The sequence below is a fragment of the Alligator mississippiensis genome, chromosome 8 (assembly GCF_030867095.1).
Source record: "Alligator mississippiensis isolate rAllMis1 chromosome 8, rAllMis1, whole genome shotgun sequence".
NCBI classification, from domain to species: Eukaryota; Metazoa; Chordata; order Crocodylia; family Alligatoridae; genus Alligator; species Alligator mississippiensis.
In genome coordinates this window covers 4,256,401-4,276,759 of record NC_081831.1, presented here as the reverse complement: position 1 = coordinate 4,276,759, position 20,359 = coordinate 4,256,401, and the positions used below count along the sequence as shown (strand labels likewise).

Here is a 20,359-nt window from a genome sequence, read left to right as displayed (position 1 = left end):
TACTGATTTATTTCTTGACTAATATTTTTTTCTGATACTTATTAAAAAGGGAGTACTACAGTACTGAGGAAAGGAAGAGACAGAATAAGAATAAATTAAAAACATAAATTATGACTCTAAGTAATTTGCAGAGAGCAAACTTTGTTAAAGATAGAACAAATATGCTTTCAAAACTGAATAGAGTACATATCAGTTGTATGAATTAACCTGACGTGACATAAATTATGCTACTCAACTAATGTCACTTCATTTCTGGAACTAATTTTTCCCATATTTAACAGTGGTTAAATGTCACAGTGAAAATATTTGCATTGTCCCCAAATGTTCATTGTACTAAGCACAGTTAATCATTATGGATAGATCTTTAAAATAAAATAAAACCTGCCTCAGTTTTTTGTAATAAACTTAATTCATTTTCATTTAGGAACAAAGGATGACAAAACTTTTACCTCTGAGAGCTTCTGCTTTCTGGTCCTTCTTTCCATATATTTTTTTAATATTGTTGAGTCTAAAGGAAGGATATGGAAGCTGTTATTAGGACTAGAGACCAGCAAATTAGTTTCTAGGGGCTGCTTATTTATTCTTAAGGAGTTGATTCTTCGCAGTCATTCCCAAAGACAGTATAAAAAGTAGCTACCAGTCAGCTATGGTACCGTCCTATACCAACTTTTCATAAATGTAACGGACTACACATGGCACAAGGTGCTTAAAGATCACTCCTTCCATGTATAAAGACTGAATTAATTGCAAGAAATACTGCCGCCTTATCTTTATTCAAATTAGACTGCAGCAATAATGAGTAGCCGAGAAGAGTAGCCATCTATTCTCTGCCGCAATTATTTTTCAATAAAGCTTTTATCATGAATTAAGTATACAAAGGGTCTCAAGTCCTTCATTTTTGACTGGCTTACTCTCACCTGCATTTTAACAGTGATGCATCTAGCTCTGCTAGCTCTATTCCTGCAACCATCCCCTGAACGCCACAATTGAGCAGATGAACAAAGTAAAATTGATTGTAAGAGCACAACAGCAGATCAGTGGCCCTGGGCCCCAGGGTAGCAACAGGTAATTTTTTGAATATATCAATATCTCTACCTGATAGCTTCCTTCCCAACAAATTCTGGAGGCACTCGCTCCATATTATCGTTAAAGATACGTTCCCGGTTCTGTTCAATCTCAGGTCTCTCACCAGTGTAATCTCTCCTGCTTTTGGACCAGTACGATGATTTCAGGAAGAATAAAGGGGGATATGGTATTCCATATTTGTCTGATCAAGAAGCAGAGGATATAACATTTTAGCTGATCAAGGATTTGTCAAAACCTTATTCATGGCATTGAATATTTTTGATCAGATTTAAAAAAAGAATACTTAGACATCTAACGATGGAGATAGATGCCCAGTGGTATTACAAAAATACTGAAGCACCTACCTTCATTTGATAATCCTACCTATAGGACCATGGCTGCCTTTACGTGCCTTATTAGCTTTTAAAATTTGGTCACTAGTTCACAACATTGTCATGCATCTGAATTTACAGCCAACAGAAGACGTACCGCATGCCAGAAACTGTACAGCAGAATGGATGGATGCACCGGGCCACAAAGGAGATTCTTTCCCATCTATGTTACAAAACTGAGCTCTATATATTATAATAGGCAAAAGAGAGCAAGGCCCTACCTATCAATGCTTCCAGCCCTTCACCATCTCACGGATGATGCTCTATTGATGCTCTTTCTACTGTTCCAATAAAGTAGCCTCTGCTCCACTTATTGTACACCATACACCTCTCCAGCACCTTTGCTAGCTACAAAAGCCCAGTGATAACCCCAGGGTTTGAACCAGCAGACAAACTAACAAACCAAAAATGTCAGAAATGGAGGGGGGGGGGGAAATCAACATTTCCCATTCAACATTTTTCAACAATTGTTGAAGAATCAACCATTTGGGCCAATATACCGGCCTGAAAAGTCTGTCCCTTTCCCTTCTACATAAATTATGGTCTTTCTGCCAGTACATTCATAGCATGACACCAGCCATCTTCTCTCTCCCTGGGGAACTGTTCCACAGTTGAATGTGGAGTCTATATAATAAATGTTTGTGATGTTCTCCCTAAAATTTCTTTTCCCAGCATTATTCCATTATCCTGTATATTCATTTCCAGCACTTGTGTTCATGTATGAAAGAGAGGGAGACAGACAGGCAGCTTTAAAACTACAACTGTGTATAAAAAGAAATCTACACAGTCTTATTTATGAATCTGCTTACCAGGCAAAACTTTGTCAAAATAGATAGCCAGCACCATATACAAAATGGCATCAAGAATCAGTATTATGTAAATTTTCAATAAAAAGTGTGATTCCTCCATCAAGTTAGAAAAAGAGAAACCTATTCCATATTTTTCTAAATGAAAAATCTGCAAGAAAAGACAAAGTCTGAGAATCTTCATGCATGATGAGATTTACACAATACTTTGCATGCCTAGAAATAATTTGTGAAGTCCATCATCACCATAGCTCCCCTCTTGTTCTTTCCTCACTTGAAATAGTTTTCTACATTATTTATGATGATACCCAATGATACCAACTGGGTAGATGATACCCAATTCTGGCTTACTCCAACCTAATGCTCTCTATTTACCTAACATGGGACAAATAGACCGCAACAAATTCTTTGGGACAGGAGTTATGCCTCTGTGCTTATGTATCATCTAACAAATGGAGTCGTTGAAAGCTAACACCGTAACAGATAAGTTGTAATCTGCTTGTCAAGAACCTAGCTTATTCAGAGAACCAGCTCCTAGTTACAGTTTCCCAAACACTCTTCCATACCTTTGCAAATCCCACATTAAAAGCAAAGGGGCAGAGGAGTCCCAAAGCAATCTCCAAAGGTGCGGGGAGTTTTGTCAGCAGTACAATAAGACTCAGGAATCCAAAGGCGAAAGTGAGGAGGAACCCAACGTTGGCAGTGGTTTTATGTTTCTTTAAGAGGGAACTGAGCAGGAAGACGAAGTGGATCTGTAAAGATACAGGAGCTCTTGGTGAGGCTGTGAATGAAGTGCTCTGAGGTAAGAACAGGTCTGGAGGAGATACTTGAGAGTCAGTAGGAGATGCACATGTTCAACCATGACAAGACTAGGGTGCTACCCTTCCTGGTTGGAAATACAGGACATTCAGGACACTGCCCCCTTCCTCTTCCCCCCTCCCAAATCAGCGGTGCACTGCAAGAAGAGGTGGAGGCAGAGCAGCGTGCTGTCACAGGCAAGCAGGGCAGCTGTGGTACTTGCTTGGCTGCCTTCATGGGGCATGGTGCTGCTTTCCTTCCTTGCCAGACTATGCCTCGCGCCCAGGACACACATTTTAATCTGTGGCCCACACCTGGGACTGATGTCCAAAATCCAGGGCTCTCCTGGGAAAAATGGGACAGATGGCCACACTAGACACGACCCATTAACAAAAATGTATGACTCGCCTTGCTGTATGCAGTTTAAACAGAAAATTACCCATGGTTATATCCTAGAATCAATACTCAATCATTTTCACTAACTATACAAAAACACCGCAGGGCTCCCTTAAAAAAAAAAGTAGTTCTTGTTATTTCAAACTACCCCTTGGTTAAGTTCCTTTTTTGTTCAAATTCTTAATATATGTTATGATTTCAAGTGACTTTTGCTAGCAAAGGAATAGTTTTAAACAAACCACCAGGATCGTAATTTCTGTTCTTATGCGGTACTATATACAGCGCACAAAAATGATGAAAAATTAATCTGGCAGTAAGAATGGGGTTAAAGAATGATAGAGGATTAGCTGAGTACACCCAAACAATTTTGAAGAGATCCAAAATATTTCACCTTCAAGCTTAAGGCAATACTGGAAGCAAAATGTAATTCAGCGGGTGTCTTTTCAAAGAAGGACATGGCTAACCATCTTCAACAAGTAATATTTGTATTTGCACTAAGTGTATTTCAACTGAATGGAATTCATTTGAAAAATGTTAGTGGAGATCCTGAATATCATAGTTTCAAACCCTCATTTAATCACATGTGGAATCTGAAAATGTGATTAAATAAGGGTTTTACAATCACGTTCTCATATTCCACATATCTGGTGGCACAGCTGTGTTGCTACCCAGCATGTCCATAGGTGGTGGATAATGTAAGGACCTTCAGGTACTGCCAGGACCCAGAGTCAACAGCTGCTTGAGCAGCTGCAGCTGGGGAGACCCTGCTACATGTGCACATTCAACCTGAATAGCAACCAGCTATAAAGTTAGTACACATTGTTGAGGTCTAACTTTATAGCAGTTTGGAGCTTTTCATGGCATGATAAGTACTTTGCACATGTAGCTGGTCTCAAGGAAACTGGTTAACTACACAGTGCCTGCAACATGTAGAGGGGCCTTAAGAGATGTCCTCAGCTTAATTAATCGGTCTGACCAAGCAAAGGCTACAGTACCGAGACACCCTCATATATGCCCTGTAGCTATTAGCAATGTAGGCTATTACTGACATTTTAATGTGAAGGGTAAAGAAATTTATACTCAGACTTACGGATGAGATGCCATAAAGGAAAAACAGAAGCCAGACAGCAGAGAAACTGCTCATGAGGAAAAACTCACTAAAAAAGATAGCTGTCAATGCACAGGACATAATCGAAATATTGATGGCATACAGCAAACTCCAGGAGAGCCTGCAAATGAAAAGATACTATTATGTTCCTGCTTGCTTAATTAAGACTTCAGCTGCATGGCAAACACCATCTTTTAATTACATTACTTAGGCATTCCATAGGAAAGCCCATTGCTATTCCACCTACGGTTGTTGGCACCATTGACATCAGCAAGGAGTTAACCAGAGAAATGCATCAGATCAGGAACTTATCCTTTCCCTGGGAAAAGGGGGATGAATGGGGACGGACAGAGTTTTCTCCCCATTGGAGGAGGTGTTTGAACCACACTGCATAGAAAACAGGATATTCTCAAGCCTCACAGATATCAGAGGATCCTCAGTGTCAGATGGGTTTCTATTACCTTAAGTCTGCTGGGTCTCCCTGTGTGATATGGCTAGGAAAAAATGATGTCACCATCTGTGGCTGTACTACAAATCTGCCTGTATTTCCACAGATCTAGTGAGAGACCTCAAACCCACACACTCCCTAAGAAAAGAATCCCAAGCCAGGAAGGGTGAGCTGTCTGGTATACCTTCTCACCATCTTCTCCAGGCCTGAGAGTTGGGGTTTGTTTTTTTTTAGCTATTTTTAAAAAAAAAATTTCAAGGAGAGTCAACGTTTCAGCTTTTCCTCAGAATAGCTATAAACTATCATAGAGTGAGTCTGCATGAACTACTCCAAACAACGTGTGTCGGTACTTGCTCTGAAGTGACAGCCTCTTTACATTCTCCACACACAGTTCTCAGTCTCCCCATAAAGATTTGCACTAGGGCTGTGCAAAGCTTCAGGTGCTGATTCGATTTGGAGGAGATATGGCCCAATTCGGTGGCTAAATCTTTGAATCCAAATCGAATCAGGGGACCAATGCAAAGGTCCGAATCGATTCAAAGCTTTCCGAATTTTTGGGAAAGATTTGGAGAGCTTTGGTGATTTGGGCAGTCCCTCGTGGCTGCAGCAGGGAGCTGCAGCCGACTCCGAACTGGTAAGTACCAGGAGTGGGAGAGGGGGGAGGGGACTATGGGGGGGACCCCTGCCAGCCCACTCGCCCCCACTGCTCCCCGAGCCCCCCCCACTCCTGCCTGCTCCCCCAGCCCCCCTGCCCCAGCTCAGTACTTTAAAAAAAAGCCCCAGTGCTCACTGAGTGCTGCCAGGCAAACCTGCTGTCCCCCACTGCCCCATGCTGCATGGGGGGCTCTACATGAGTCCCCCTAACCCCCCTGCTGTTCCTCCAGCCTGCCCTGCCCAGGCTAGCTCTGGCCCTTTAAGAAAAAAAACAAAACTAAAAAAAGCCCCAGGACTCACGGCTCCTGCAGCAGCCTCAGGGCTTCAGGGGCTTGTGCAGAGCCTCCCACATGGTGTGGGGCAGCTGGGATGCCCCCTGCCGGCAGGAGCGGTGAATGCCAGGCTTTTCTTGGGGTTTTTTTTTCTTAAAGGGTCGGAGCTGGCCTGGGTAGGGAACCCATGGGAGGGCTGGGGGAGCAAGGGGAGAGGGAGTGGGGGCTCTGCAAGAGCCCCCCGTGTAGCATGGGGCAGTGGTTGTCCCCCCCCCAGCAGCACCTGCTGAGTCAGGGATTTATTTTTTAACGAGTGCCAGGAGCTGGGGCAGGCAGGGCAGCCATTGCTGGGCTGAGAGAGTGGGTCAGGGATGGGCCTGGCTGATTTGGAGATTCGGCAAGAGCCGAATCTCCAAATTAGATTCAGCCCAATTGAAATCGGGACAGTGATTCGAATCACCAAATTGAATCGCTATCCCCCGAATCGGCCAAGTCTGAATCTGACGCAAATACTAGCCGCTTCACACAGGCCTAATTTCTACCTGTAGTTGCTGTCTGTTTGCTTTTTTCAGTCCCTCTTGTTCCCAGGAGGGAGTGAAGCTAGCAGTTCATTGCATTCATTGCGAATACGTTCCTTTTGGCAAACACTTACTTACTGTTGCAAGCACACACATTTTAGCTACTTCAACAACTCACCAGAATGCCGAGTCCTGCAGCCCCATCATCTTCATCAATTCCTTGTGCTTTCTTTTTTCGCTTGTCATATTTAGTGCCAAAAAGTGCATAAAGGGAGAGAAACACATTACAAGAGTAATCAAGATAAATGAATACTCCACTGTTATTGTAGGCGTGATGTTTAATGATCTCATACGGACACCAGCAATGGATTTCATTTCTTCCCAGACAGAATGACTTGTTGTGCCCTGAAAAGGATTAAAGTTAGCAAAGTTAGCTAATGCAGGTTAACTTTTGTACAGCAAGATGAGTTTCATATGCCACTGAATATTGATAGGGACAGTTGGTGTGACAGCAAACTCCTCATACTTTTACTGCTGTAACCTCCTTTCTGGCCTGGAAAACTTCAGTCTTCCCCGGCAAGTGCACACAAAATGGTACTGTCAAGATCAGTTTCCAAAACCAGAACCAAGAGGACTTTGCTTCACTGACGAAGCAAAAGCTCACAAGTTAGGTAAGAGACATGCATATAAGTTTTGCAAGGACTCTATGGATTGTAACCTAGTTGACTAATCAATAGTGTCTTGTTTCGAAAGACTGTCCAGTGTGCCTGCAAATATCTGTGGGTTGTCTTACTATCCTCTCTTAATAGTGAAGTCTCATGGGGTGCACTGGAAGAGACCCAGTGACAAACCAGTGTAGAAGCCAGGAATCCACTACAGAGTTATTTTGATCTGGACTTTGCAAAATGTGGAGTCAATATAGAGCCTAAGGCAGGTAGGGTACATGCTGTGTGGATGCATGAGAGCTCAGGACTTCAGTTTTTCCTCAGGCACCTTTGCCCTTTCTCATCTGCCCCCCATCATTCTTGAAAGACACTACAAGAGATCAACAAAACCCTTGAATGCCATCGCTTCCCAACTCTCTTTAAAACTCAACGCTATTATGATGCTAACAGAATAGTCATCAATGGCTAGCTAGTATATACACTGAGAACTGTTTCAGTCTTTCCTTTTCTCCTTATTTCCTTTGCTAGTTTAATTCACTTAGTGGTTAGGACCATCGGGAATGGTCTCTCCATGATTCTCATGGTGAAAAATTCACTTTCTGGAAAACAGAAAATAATGTCACCTCAGGAGTTGCACTTACTTCTATGATGGCGGCATCAATGCTGGACTGCAAAGACACAAATCCGTTGTACCAGTATCTTGGGCTTTCACAGTAACTTTCAGAAAAATTGTAACAGGAATCTGCAGCCAAGATGAAAGATCAGTTGCACGAACTATATGCAATAATCTCCATTGCAGTGGATGTGCCTAGCAGCAAATCCCTTTCCCCACTTTACTACTCATATTTGAGATGTACTATGGGCAATCTCCCACATTCTTCAATGACACAGGATACTGTGATACTTCCTATGCTACACATCTGAGCAATATTTCAATTCTTTAGGACATGTTAAATCTCTAAGTTGGAAGTTTTTCAATGAAATGTGCTTGATTGCTGTCATCAATTTAATGACAACAACAACAAACTGGAACAAAACCGGTTTGGCTTAATGCCTATGGAAATGTAGATGCTTCCACAGAATATCACCTTAAATGCCCTGTCCTAAGCAACCACTGGTCAAGGTTAGAAGTTGATACAATCTTTATGCTACATTAAATTTTTTCTGTTTCACCGTGGCTGCTCACAAGAGCATGGATGCAATTTTTGGGACATTAGTTTTATGTGCTTGATTTAGATTTGTCAAGAAACCAGAGAACAAAAATAGTACATAACAGGTACATTAACATATGTGGCATTACATCCATTTTTAATGCATGAAATTATATAATGAGACAGAAAAAAGAGACTGACATTGAATGCAACATACCAAGTGGCGTGAAGATTTCAAGTCAATAGAAGACTAAATGTTTTACAAGATAGCTTTTTTTGTTAACAGAGTAAAACAGGCTTGAACGTGTGGTTATTTCTAGGCGATAAAAATATTTGATCATATAGAGGATAAGGGCCAGATCTGGTCCAGCAGAGCCGTGCTGATTCATATCAATTGCCTTTCTGAATAAGAATCTCAATTAGAATTACCTATGTCCCCCAAGTTTTCATTTGGAATAGCCACATATCTGGGAGCAAACCTCAGGCGATAGGAAAAGTCATCTTCAAATATAACCCCTACAATGCTTTCATTCTCAGCCCATGCCGTTTCCAGGGCTTTTTCATCTTCTACCGCTTCTGTTGTTATACCTGTGGTTTATATAAAACAAATATGTTGATCAGTGACTTCAAAAATGCAAGCTCTGGAAATCCCTACATCTTTTGGTTCTGTCTGTGGTGCGACTCTCTTCAATGAAGAGTCTTTGTGGTGTTATTCTCTGCTCAGTTCTGTGTGGAGATATCTGAAGTCACCTTAGATTTAATCAGCTTGGAAGAGTTTAATAAGAGATTCTTGCTAGGATCAATAGTGAAGACAATATTTGACTGTGAGTATGGCCTTCTCTACTGTAAACATCATCTTTTCACTAGCAAAGGCAGGTAGTTAGTAGGAGTGTGCAAAGTGGGCAGTATTCAATTCAGATTTGGCCCAATTTGGGGGGACAGTGATTTGATTTGCTGATTTGGATCACTGTCCCAAATTGATTCAGCTGAATCTGAAGCTTTGATTCTGATTCAAAGAATCAGTGATTCGGCCACAGATGCAGCTTTATACGTTTTTTCTGTGTACCTCAAGGTACCAGGCCCAGCTTGTGAATGCTGAGATGGTGGAGCGGATATAGCATCTCGCAGGAGTGCAAGGTGGTCCCCCACGTACTCACTGGCAGATCCGGAAGTGGACTGGAAATACTTCTGGGTCCAACGCTGAGCATGCGGGGGACTCCCCCCACAGGCCCCTGGCTCAGCGATTGGCCACAGGGGGACCTTGGGTGCTCCTCCAGACCCAGAAGGCACTGGGTCAGCCATTGAGCATGCAGAGGACCCCCCTGCACTCCTGTGGGACACTCCATCTGCCCCAGCATTCACAAGCCTGCAAACAAAAAGATATTATTATGTTCCTGCTTGCTTAATTAACGACTACATCTTAAGTAAGACTTCAGCTGTATGGCAAACACCATCTCTTAATTACATTACTTAGGCATTCCGTGGGAAAGCCCATTGCTATTCCACATGCGGTTGTTGGCATGATTGACATCAGCAAGGAGTTACCCAGAGGAATGCATCAGATCAGGAACTTATCCCTTCCCTGGGAAAAGGGGGCTGAATGGGAACGGTATGTAGAAAAAACACATAAAGCTGCGTCTACGGCCAAATCATCATCTCTCTCTAAATCTCTCCGAATCAATTCAGAGGCTTCCGATTCAATTCGGAGAGATTAATGGGTCTCCTGATTCGATTCGGATTCGGAGATTCGGCTGCCAAATCGGGCTGAATCTCCACTAAATCAAATCATTGATCGAAGCTTTGCACAGCCCTAGTAGTTAGCCATGTTGCAGAAGTCAATCAGAAGGCACTTTTCACTAGAAAGTCTCTGAACATAAACCCTGGATCCTAACAGTATCCATAAATGTCTGCAGGTGACAATGTGGGATCCAAATGCAGAAACAAGTCTGAACTTCCCTCTTTAGTGGCCCTTGTCTCTCTGGATTCAAACTGTTGGGTGTTTGGTATCTGGACCAGGATCACAATTTTATGGCTCAGGCTAAGCCTTTGCTTTCCACTCAACAAATGATGAAGAAATACATGCTATCACATCACACTAAGGAAAGTTTCAGATTTCTTTCTTCTTAGGGTCCAAAATATGGGGCTTCACAGTACCTCTGCTATCTGGAGTGCCAGACAGCCAGTAATCAATTTATTTTATTTCCATTTGGCTTTCACTGTGCAAGCACATGTGATTTCCACTCTGCTTTTTTCCTGAAACTACATCTATCATTGAAGTAATAGTTTCTGCAATGTCTAAAATTAAGAAGTACTGGGAATCAGTCTAGTTCTTCCATGATCAGACAGCTAAATATACTTAGGAAATTTAATTATTTTATGAACTTTCCTGAAAGGAATGAACCAACATGTACTTCAATACTACCGGGCTAGGCTTAGTCATATCCTTTTGTTATACTCGTCATACTACACTAAAAGAAAATGAGAGGTACTGGATAATGCCTAGTTGTGATAATGGATAAATTAGGATGACTTCTATGTACTAGCCAGGCAAGTTGTAAAACTTGACAGACATGACATACCTTTCATGACAGAGTCAAATGCCACCTTATTCATTATTTGTCTCGTAGTGTTTGTCACTGGGGTATAGGCAACTGTAACCCCAGTAGCACTGAAGACAGGATCATCTAAGTGTCCGAGGAAAGCGTGAGGTATTTCATCAATTGGAGGAGAATAGTACAATGTTACTAGGTACACAACAGGAAGGAAAAGTAATGAGAGGATCCATTCCTGTGTAATAGGAAAAAAAAATGCAAGGAGAACATGATATAATAACCTGAAAGAGAATATGACTCAGAACAATTTTCTATATTATCCTTTTTGTATGTACTGGTATTACAATTTTTCATAACTTTTAACATTACTAGAGCCTAGGAGGGTAAAGTCAAGTCTAAAATCCCTACCTTTGGGAATACAAAGAATGAACTTTAAAGTTGCAAATGCAGACGCCATTTATGATCAACATTTTATATTGTTGTTTACAGTTGTTTGAAAATGAGAAAACACCAGGCAGAAATTGCTTTGTATTGTCTCAGGATTGCAGTAATATTAGCTGTAGAGAACAGGCAGTTTAATCTATAAACACATGTATTCATATTAAATAATGTGCGTGATAAATCTCTAAAGTGTTTCCTCCAATATGTAATATTCAGATGTGCAACAAGCGTACATGTGGAGTGTGGCCCAGGTGCGCACCCACTTGCAAAGGTCTGCTGCATGTTGATCTGATCAAACCTCGACCACACTACTTTTTTAATGAAGAAAAAATTGAAATAGTTTTCAATTGATCTATGCTTCTGATGAATCATGCCATATTTCCATTAGAAAAAATACTGCTTTTTTAGGATTGTATCGACAAATTGAAAGATAAAAAGCCCCCAAAAAATAAAACAAAAAATACAGGTTTGGGGCTGTCACAGTTTTAAAAATGAAAACTTGAATGCTCTTTATCCAATTTTCAGGGGGGACGAGGGGGGGAGGAGATCCATTTTCTGGCCAGCACTATGTAATACAGATTTCCTTCACCAACCACAGTTTTGAGTATCCACACTTAATATTCTATATACTATTTTGGCTACCACGGTATTCAGTTTTGACTAACCACGGTTTTCCATGGCTGCGCATCAGCCCACCACCTGCCATTTTTTCCCATTAGTCCTTTGTCTTGCTAACCATGGGACCTTTCAGGAACCTAACCCCAGTGGTTGGCAAGGGAAACCTGTACAGTACTTCTGGGGTGAAATACTGTGTGTCAAGTGTTCAGCACCCACCTAAGGTAAGTAAGGTGGGAGAAAGAAGAAATCTATCGCAAGATCCATTTCTAGACCCTACTGCTGGTTATGAGAACTGAGTACAGAAGGAGCAACAAGTAATGAGTATGATTCCTGCAATGGCTCTGCTTGAGTTCCCTTTTCAGTCTGCCCATTACTTGTCTCTCTCGTCATGCCTCTGTGCAGAATAGGTAGGAAACGCAGCTAGGGAAGGGGGAGCTTTTGTTGCGTAGGGCATTTGAGGGCAACCTTTAAACTCAGTACAAACCAGGTGTAAAAATGGCCTTACTGTAAATTCACAGCCTAGCTCACTCATACCCCCTTTTCAGGCAGGGATGCTGAGTCCTGAATACTAGAGAAGAATTAGCAATATAATGTCAGCCCACACTGTGCCTATCCTCCTGACCCCCACCCAGCTACTCTGATTTCAGTAGCCTTTCCTTTCACCACCTGTTTGTTGTTAAACAACGGTTGAATTTTTCTAGTTTGTCATGGAATTCAAAAGTTACTTGAACTTCAGTCATAACTTGCTATTATCACTAGTTAAAGTTTTAAAATCTGACACCTGGCAGTGCAAATATGACCAGCAATACTATCTAGCAAGTCAAAACATGTTGTTTTTGTCACGTGGCCAAAATCAGTCTGGAGGTTTTATAAGTGAAAAATAGTAGCTGAACTCTCGTGTTTTTCAGATCACTATATCAACACGATCAAGTCTTTGAATGCCTGACAATAGCGAAGAGCTGGCATTATGAATGTTTGCTATTGAACATTTACATTATGGTATGGATACGAGAAAGACCTAAGATCAATAGAAAAAAAAAAGCTTTAACAACGCATGAACTGCACAAAGAGAACTGCCTCACTGGGACTTTTCAAATACTTTTTTTTTTTTTTTTTTTACTTTGAACACAAACTACATCAGTTAATTAACCCCCCCACCCCACCCACTTAGCTCTTTCAGCTAAGAAAAAAAAAAGCATTCTATTTAAGTGCTTTTAATTTGCTTCCTAAATTTTCTTTTTGCGCTCACCTGACAGCTTTTTTTCTTCATCCTCCATTTGATAAGCACATTTTTCCATAAGAGAACTTTAGTTTGCTGGTACATGCTCTTCTTTCTCCGAAGTGTCTGCATTTTTTACTCTAGATAGAAAAGCAAAAGCAGGAGTCTTCTAAAAAAACAAAGCAGAAAAAGAAGAATATATATAGTTTTGCGTGTGCAGTCCTTTCATCCGGGAATATTACGGCACTTTGCAAAGGTAGCTATTACTCCCATTTTAGTGAAGGAGAAAGAATTGAAATTGCTTGCCACAATTCGTTCATGCAAAGAAGTCGGCGGTGGCAGAGAAATCAAATTCAGATGTCCCAACTCCTTGGGTCATGCCTTAACTCAAGGACCATCTCCGCAGCATAGCTTTTATAAGCAAAAGGCAATGACTTTTGGGATTCCCAGCACTGCACGCAAGGCTTCTGGTTCTGCATTTAGACAGTGACTAACCAAATCCCATGGTTTAGGGGCTTCACTGATCACTTGGAGGAGTCAGGAAGTATGTTTTTTACCCTAATGCATATTTTGTTCTTTAGATACTTTGTTCACCTTCCTCTGAAGCACTTCTGGCAATGCTTGTGTTCAGATGTTGCTGACTAAACCAGTGGAGAATACCCGAACACGATGTTAAATACTGGAAGTAACATGGCCCCCCACTCCTTTCTGTGTTTTTGCATGTTTAACATGAACAAGTGCAATGGATTCAGATTTCTATTTATTCTACTAATACTAAAAAAAATCCTTTTCACTCTTGGCTCTTTGGTTTTAACTTGGGGATGAAAACTGATAGAAAATAGCACACACTATTTCAGAGAAAGAAAATAAAAATGTGCTTTATGCTTTCATAGACTGCTTCTATAGTATTATATTCTGGATTAGCAAAAAAGTAAATGTGACATAACAATTCATTACAATTTTAGTTGCATTATTATTGTTATTGCAGTGAACGTCTGTCTACTAGGCAGGCTAGAAAGATCTGCTACATTAACTGAAAGAGCAGATTCTCCATCAAGATCAGCTGAGGCAGCTGTAAATGGCTTCAGTCATCTAATAACGGAGGGCACTGCTACTAATGTTGTGTGCAATTGAAGCAAGTCATCGGCAGAGATTACAAAAAACTTGGTTATGAAAAAGAATTGCACATGGTGAGCCTCCTTCCTCCATTAGAAAAACCTCAAAGAGAGAACAACTGCCTTCTAAGAACGCAGAACTTTACCTTTTATCTTTATGGTGAATGCTTATTTTTTCAGTAAAAAAAAAAATCAGGGAGGGACCCAGGCTATTCAGACGTACATTTTAGACATCGCATCCATTCACAGGTCACAGACAAACCACAACTCTGCCCCAAGAAAAAGAGCAAAAGTAAAAATTAATACCCAGAAAGAAGACAACAAAAATAGTCATGAAGATTTATATAAGAGTTATATAAACATTCACTCCTTTGCAGCTTTACAAATGTGCTTGGAAAAGACAAACTTTGTGTTGTGTTGCCTGTGCGTGGGCAAAAGCACAGCAGGCAAATGCATACCAAAAATAACTTCACATTGTCTTCCAGTCCAGACACACAAATAAGAGCTGGACAACTGGTTCAAACTGAGTGAGGAATGTCACCATCACTCTCCTAATGTTTCTCTTATTTATAGATACCGACCTGACTAAACCCAAAGCTGCAACAATAAGTATGGACAGTTCTTTCCAGCATAGCTTGTACTGCACAGAGTGGCACAGCTTTACTTTTCAAGTTATTGGATGTATTAGTCAAGTATTAGTCAAGTATTAGTTATTGGATGTTTTCACATTTGATTAAGACAGTGCAGTAGAAAAAGAGAACTCCTACCTTAAAGCCAACAATTTAAGAGGAATCAGGAATATTTGCCTTCTAATAGCAGTAAAAGCAATGCAGAAAAAAGCAGTTTTCTTGGGATATATTTTGAAATCAAAGCAATGGCTCTTCGTGCTTTTCTGTGAAGAGGCATTTTCCCCCTACTGTTAGCAGTTGCAAACCCCACGTGACCGCTTTGTGTTTCATTGGCTTCCCCTCTCCTACCCCCTGAGAGCCTTCCTCCTTGGCAGCTCTTTGCATTTCTCCCTTTATATAAAGGTGAGAGAACGCATTTCTGTTGACGTGCCTGACGGAGGTCTCTCTCAAAAGTTAGCTGGGAAGCACTTGACATTTCTTATGCATGAAGGGGAGAGTGGGAGGCAAGAAAAGAATTCCCCAAATGTGTTTTTTAAAATCGATTACTTCCCTGTATGCAAGCCAGACCTAACTTCAAAAGGATTGCAACATGTCAGTGTGGGGAAACAGGGGAGCAATGTCCAGCTTGGTTTTTATCTGTAGGACAGCTTTGTTTGCAGTTACTATTTTAGAAAACACTTCTGAAACAGTAACCGCAGCAGATGGGAAATTTCCTTTGCTTCTTACCATACAAAGCACAACAAACAGAAGTTTGATTTTCTCGTCATGGTACGTTAAACATAGAGGTTTTTTCTAATTCCAGCTGGACAGCAGCAGTTAAACTACCGAGCTAGGGATGCTCACATTGGTTCCCAACTAAGCTCTCGAGGCTGGTGGTAGCAATGCAGACTGAACAGCAGAGTAGTGTGAAGATTAAATTGCATTAAAAGACAGAAGAGATATGACTGCTAGGGAAGGGGGCAAAGGGTGAGGAGTTGGAGTCATGCCCTTGCCCCAGATGAATACGGTCATGCTTTATTAAAAAGATGAAGTTATAAAAATGACTTCTTGCCTAAGCCAAGACCCAGACTATAGGACCTAAGGCTTCCAGGTCTTCAACAGAGACACTCAAAATCTTGGGGTTATGACTCTGAAAGAATCGAAACAGCAAGACGGTCTTGAAGTCATAGACCCCAGGAGGCACAGTGCCCCAGAAACCTCACAGGTGATCTGGGTACAAGCAGACAACTTTCTGAGTTAACTCCTGTGTTTGATTTGACTCCTACTGAAAGCAATCAGGATACATGCTTACATTGACTTATGTGCAGAAGTGCTGCATACACATCACCAAAGGCATGGATGTCACAGATAGTGGAACTGAGTTTGCAGGATTGTTTGTCATGTGCCAGGAGGCATCAGCCCGGGAGAAAATAGCTTGACATTCAGAAAATGGGTTGAGAGTTTGCCAGGATGGCAAGCAAGGGGAAAACCTCCCTTATGCTCCTGAATTAGATGGCATACATTCAGACATCATGGAGATTCTGGTGGTCTAAGAAAAGCATCTGGCGTTTCATCCTGTTACGTCCAGTATCATTATTTTGGGCCTTGTTCCAGATGTTAATTCCAAGATTAGGACACGGTTGCTCATAAATAGGGATCCTGGTTTTCTATGATAAAAACAATTTTTTTGGAGGAAAAAATTAACCCAAATTGCACATTTTTTCATGATCAAAATGAAACACATTAGGGTGTTTCATTTTGATTGCAGATCCCTGCTTATAAAACAATACTACATTTATTCAGCCTTTAGCTGTTACAAGTCTATTACTGGAGTTAGTCAAGAGCAATACAACATGTTCACCACCCCAAGATATAATGAACATAACATCACTGGATGGCCGGGCCAGGTCACGTCTGGGCTTCCCGACTCCTTTGTCCCAGTTCTGAATCTTGGATCAGTGACCGGCTCTTTCAGGGGCAGGTTGCGAAGGGTACGCTCTCTCATCTCTCTTGATATACCAGATACCTTGCAATTCTCATTACATAAAATTAGCGTAAGCCTTCACCTTACTGCTTATTAATAAACTTGCTTATGTCTGCCAAATAGGAAACAGTACTTTTCCATCTGCTCCTTTTCACTGGGTGCATGTTTTGACCACAGTTCAAGCTAAGCACACAGCTTAAGCTAAGCACAAAGGCCAAACCCCAAGCCTGAAGGGCCCCAGCAATCGTGTGAAGGACGTAATACTACCAAGTACACCAGGCAAAGAAAAAGTAGTGGCAGGATCCACTCTTGGATAATAGAGGAAAAGGAAATGAGAAGAGAACATAGTATCACTATCTGAAAGAGAACATGATCTTTCTGATTATCATATGAGCAACAGAGACAGCTGATAATTTTGAACGAACAAATTTCCACCTCATCAATGCTCATATCTCTTAACAGGTTTGCAATGCAGTATATTTTGTTGTAATGTTTAAGGCCATGTTGTCTTACATATCACACCCAAATAAGACACCTACCTTGTATTTGGAAGGCAGAATGGAGCAAAAAAAAGATTTGTCCCAGAGTCATGGCTGATTATGCGACAGAGTAAGTCCTTTTGGAAACACAGGATGTCCTGGGAACTTCTGGCTGCCTCACCCAGATTGCCTTGTGGGATGACACACTTTCTGGACACTTTATGTTTCTAGGAGGACATACCCTGTGCCACACAAGGTTAGGCTTCAGACCCTTGGGGGGCAAGGGGGCAATAACAATTCTGTTACATCTTTATTGTAAATAGGTCTTTACAGGAACTTGTATAAAGAAAGGTCTGTTTCTGCACCACAAGTCTCATCAAGACAGAGACTGCATACAAGAGCTCCCTTGCTGTTTCAGGCACAAGCTATAGCACGCAGCCAACAGCTATGGCTGTGAGGTGGTTAGTGTAGGATCATGCCCCTTCTTGATGAGCCATAGACAAATGAAAGCTGTCTTGGCAGCTTACTGGTGTCTCCAGGCTTTCTTCTACTCCAGCAAAGAAGAATCAGCTTCCCTACTTAAGACGCACACAGCCCAATTTTGGGAGGCTGCTTTTAGGGAGAAAGGTGTACATGGTAACTATAGTACTGCTGGAACCTTGGATGCTTGCTTTTTGAGATAAATAGATATATATTCATATGGCAAAGTCAAGTCTAAAATCCAGAGGTTTGAGAATAAAAACAACAAACTTAAAAAATGTAAACAGTGACCTTGTTCATAATCATTATTCAGTTTTGTGGTTCATATTCCTTGAGGATAAAAACTGTAAGGCCGTTCCTCTGGAAAACTGCACGGACTGAAATCAGGAAGTTGTTTCACGTGACCAAATGCAAGATAATATTAGTTTTCGCTTCAGTACGTTTGCACTTCTGTGCAACAGCAGTTGGCAATGTTTTTGGCCAACCGGACAGAGTAAACCAGCCTGGGTCCGAGGCGGGCCAGAACTAGGGAAGAGAGCCAGTGTACTGCCAATTGACTCTTTCTCTGCAAATGGATAATCTGGACCAATATTTGGATATTCTCTAATCAGATCTCATAAAGTGGCATGCATAGAAATATTGGCCTATCGCATATTTATATTAAAATACAGTTTTCCATTTATTTTTGTATTCAGCCAGTAAAAACCTGCTTTTTTATTGAAACCATAGTTGCCCTTTGAAATGACTTCATGTTGAAGTGTGCTGAGTCTCAATGATTTCTAAGACCCACCGTCCAGCTGAGGATTACAGAGGACATCCCCCCCCTCAACTTGCCAACCCTTACACTCAACCTGTTCTGTGAATATAGAGTTTCTTTCTTTCAGGCAGATGCCTCCTAGCCAATGACAAAATCTTTACAAACTTTACATACTGGCCATCTAAGAGGCTTACACAACCAGTATGGCTATATTCGTGTAAGTTCATAGTAAAGTAGTGTTGGAAGGGACCTCGTGAGGTCATTAGCAGGAACTTCCCTGACTCAACCATCCCAGCCAAGGGGCTGCCTAACCTGCTCTTAAATTTCCATGGATGGAAATCCCACAGCTTCTCTAGGTCGCCTGTTGCAATGCTTGACCACCCTCATCACCAAAAAGTTTCATAATTTCCCCTGCTGCAGCTTGAGGCCATCACTCCTTGTTCTGTCTCTTATGACCACAGAGAAAAGCCAGTCTCCACCCTCTTTATAACCGCCCTACAGGTATTTGAAGTCTCGTATCAAATTCCAACCCCCCCTGCTCTCCAGTCTTCTCTTCTCCAAACTAAATAACACTAGTTCAGCTTTTCAGCTTTTCTTCATAAGTCATGCTTCATGGACCTCTAATCATTTTTGTCACTCTCCGCTGGAATTTTCCAATCTGTTCATATCCTTCTTGAAGTGTGGGGCCCAGGTGAGGTCTCACCAGTGCCAAGTCGAGTGGCATGATGTATGATACAATAGTCTGGGGATAATCCTATTGACAAAAATGTCTGTTACCTCTCTCAGCTTGTTATCCACAAAATTCATAAGCGTAACAGTTTGGTCTTGGCAAACTGACTTTATAATAATAAGATTCAGCTATTGCAGATAGAAAGAGAGATCTATGAATCCTAGAGTCTTCCTTTCCCTTACTTCATAAAGATAGGTACTGTATTGCTCCTCTCTAGTTGTTTAGGACCTCCTTTGTGCTCTATCAATTCTCAAATGCAATTGCTAATGATACAGATGCTTCTTTGACTAGTTATTTAAATGCCCCAGGGTCAAATCAAGCACAACATATGGGTTGCACAGTTTGCATACTACTTATAAAAATGGAGGGCAGTTTCTCAAGTGTGAGTATACTGGAGTTGTTCTATTGACAGAGCTCCACTAATTAACAATTCAGGCTCAGAATCACATTTGGATGGTGGAGATTGGGAATGTTTTTAAATAAGGCCCTAAAAAGGTCTTCCTTTTCTGTTCTTGGTTTCATTCATCCAAACCCATATCCTCTTCAGAGCCCACCTGTATTTTTGCTGACTTGTTCTTCATTTGCTACTTAGGATATTCAAAGCTATTTATCTTAAGAATATCCACATATTTAACCTATTAAAGACAAACTTCCATGAAAAGAGAACATACATTTGGGAAAGATATTTTCTCTCCCAAAAATATGAAAGCTGCAGCGCTACAGGCCAGACATCTTGCTACTGACGTGATCACATTCAACTGATAGAAAATATACATGCTGTCAAATTATGAAGATTAAAAATACTGATTAAATCATAAATGAAAGGAATTAATATTTTTATGGCTCTTCCTGATTGTTTCCAACCATAATTTCCATCCAAAGCCAGATCAAAGTTGTCCTTCGCTTGCTCTCGGGAAAGGTCCAAGAACGCCTGAAACAGACAATGAGAAGGTTCTTGTAATTTTCCCAGCACAGGACTAAAGACTTAGGAACATTTGGCATTTATTTTGTAAAGCAATTGATGAGCTTCCACTTGTCCCAAAAAATGAATTCCACCCTGAATAGCTTTGTGCTGATCTCAGTGCTACTTCTCAGTGCACCAA

The 20,359-nt window shown here is 41.2% G+C and overlaps 1 protein-coding gene across 15 annotated transcripts in view; it reads right to left on the bottom strand.

Annotated features, from left to right (window-relative positions):
• LOC102569719 (ABC-type organic anion transporter ABCA8) overlaps window positions 1-20,359 on the bottom strand; it is a 68,557-nt gene that overhangs the window by 34,095 nt on the left and 14,103 nt on the right. For 7 of the 15 annotated variants that reach the window (XM_059732025.1, XM_059732029.1, XM_059732028.1 and 4 more), the window contains 12 exons: window positions 16,139-20,187; window positions 14,365-14,487; window positions 13,134-13,272; window positions 10,853-11,060; window positions 8,703-8,861; window positions 7,764-7,864; window positions 6,636-6,862; window positions 4,548-4,686; window positions 2,830-3,015; window positions 2,267-2,414; window positions 1,096-1,267; window positions 450-508 (listed from right to left, as the gene is read on the bottom strand). In XM_059732025.1, coding sequence (XP_059588008.1) covers window positions 450-508; window positions 1,096-1,267; window positions 2,267-2,414; window positions 2,830-3,015; window positions 4,548-4,686; window positions 6,636-6,862; window positions 7,764-7,864; window positions 8,703-8,861; window positions 10,853-11,060; window positions 13,134-13,235 — 1,501 coding nt within the window. In that variant the 5' untranslated portion in view covers window positions 13,236-13,272; window positions 14,365-14,487; window positions 16,139-20,187. Of the gene's footprint in view, window positions 1-449; window positions 509-1,095; window positions 1,268-2,266; window positions 2,415-2,829; window positions 3,016-4,547; window positions 4,687-6,635; window positions 6,863-7,763; window positions 7,865-8,702; window positions 8,862-9,430; window positions 9,640-10,852; window positions 11,061-13,133; window positions 13,273-14,364; window positions 14,488-14,985; window positions 16,104-16,138; window positions 20,188-20,359 lie in introns of those variants that run through there. The other 8 variants (XM_014601849.3, XM_059732027.1, XM_014601848.3 and 5 more) reach the window with 8 other exon arrangements.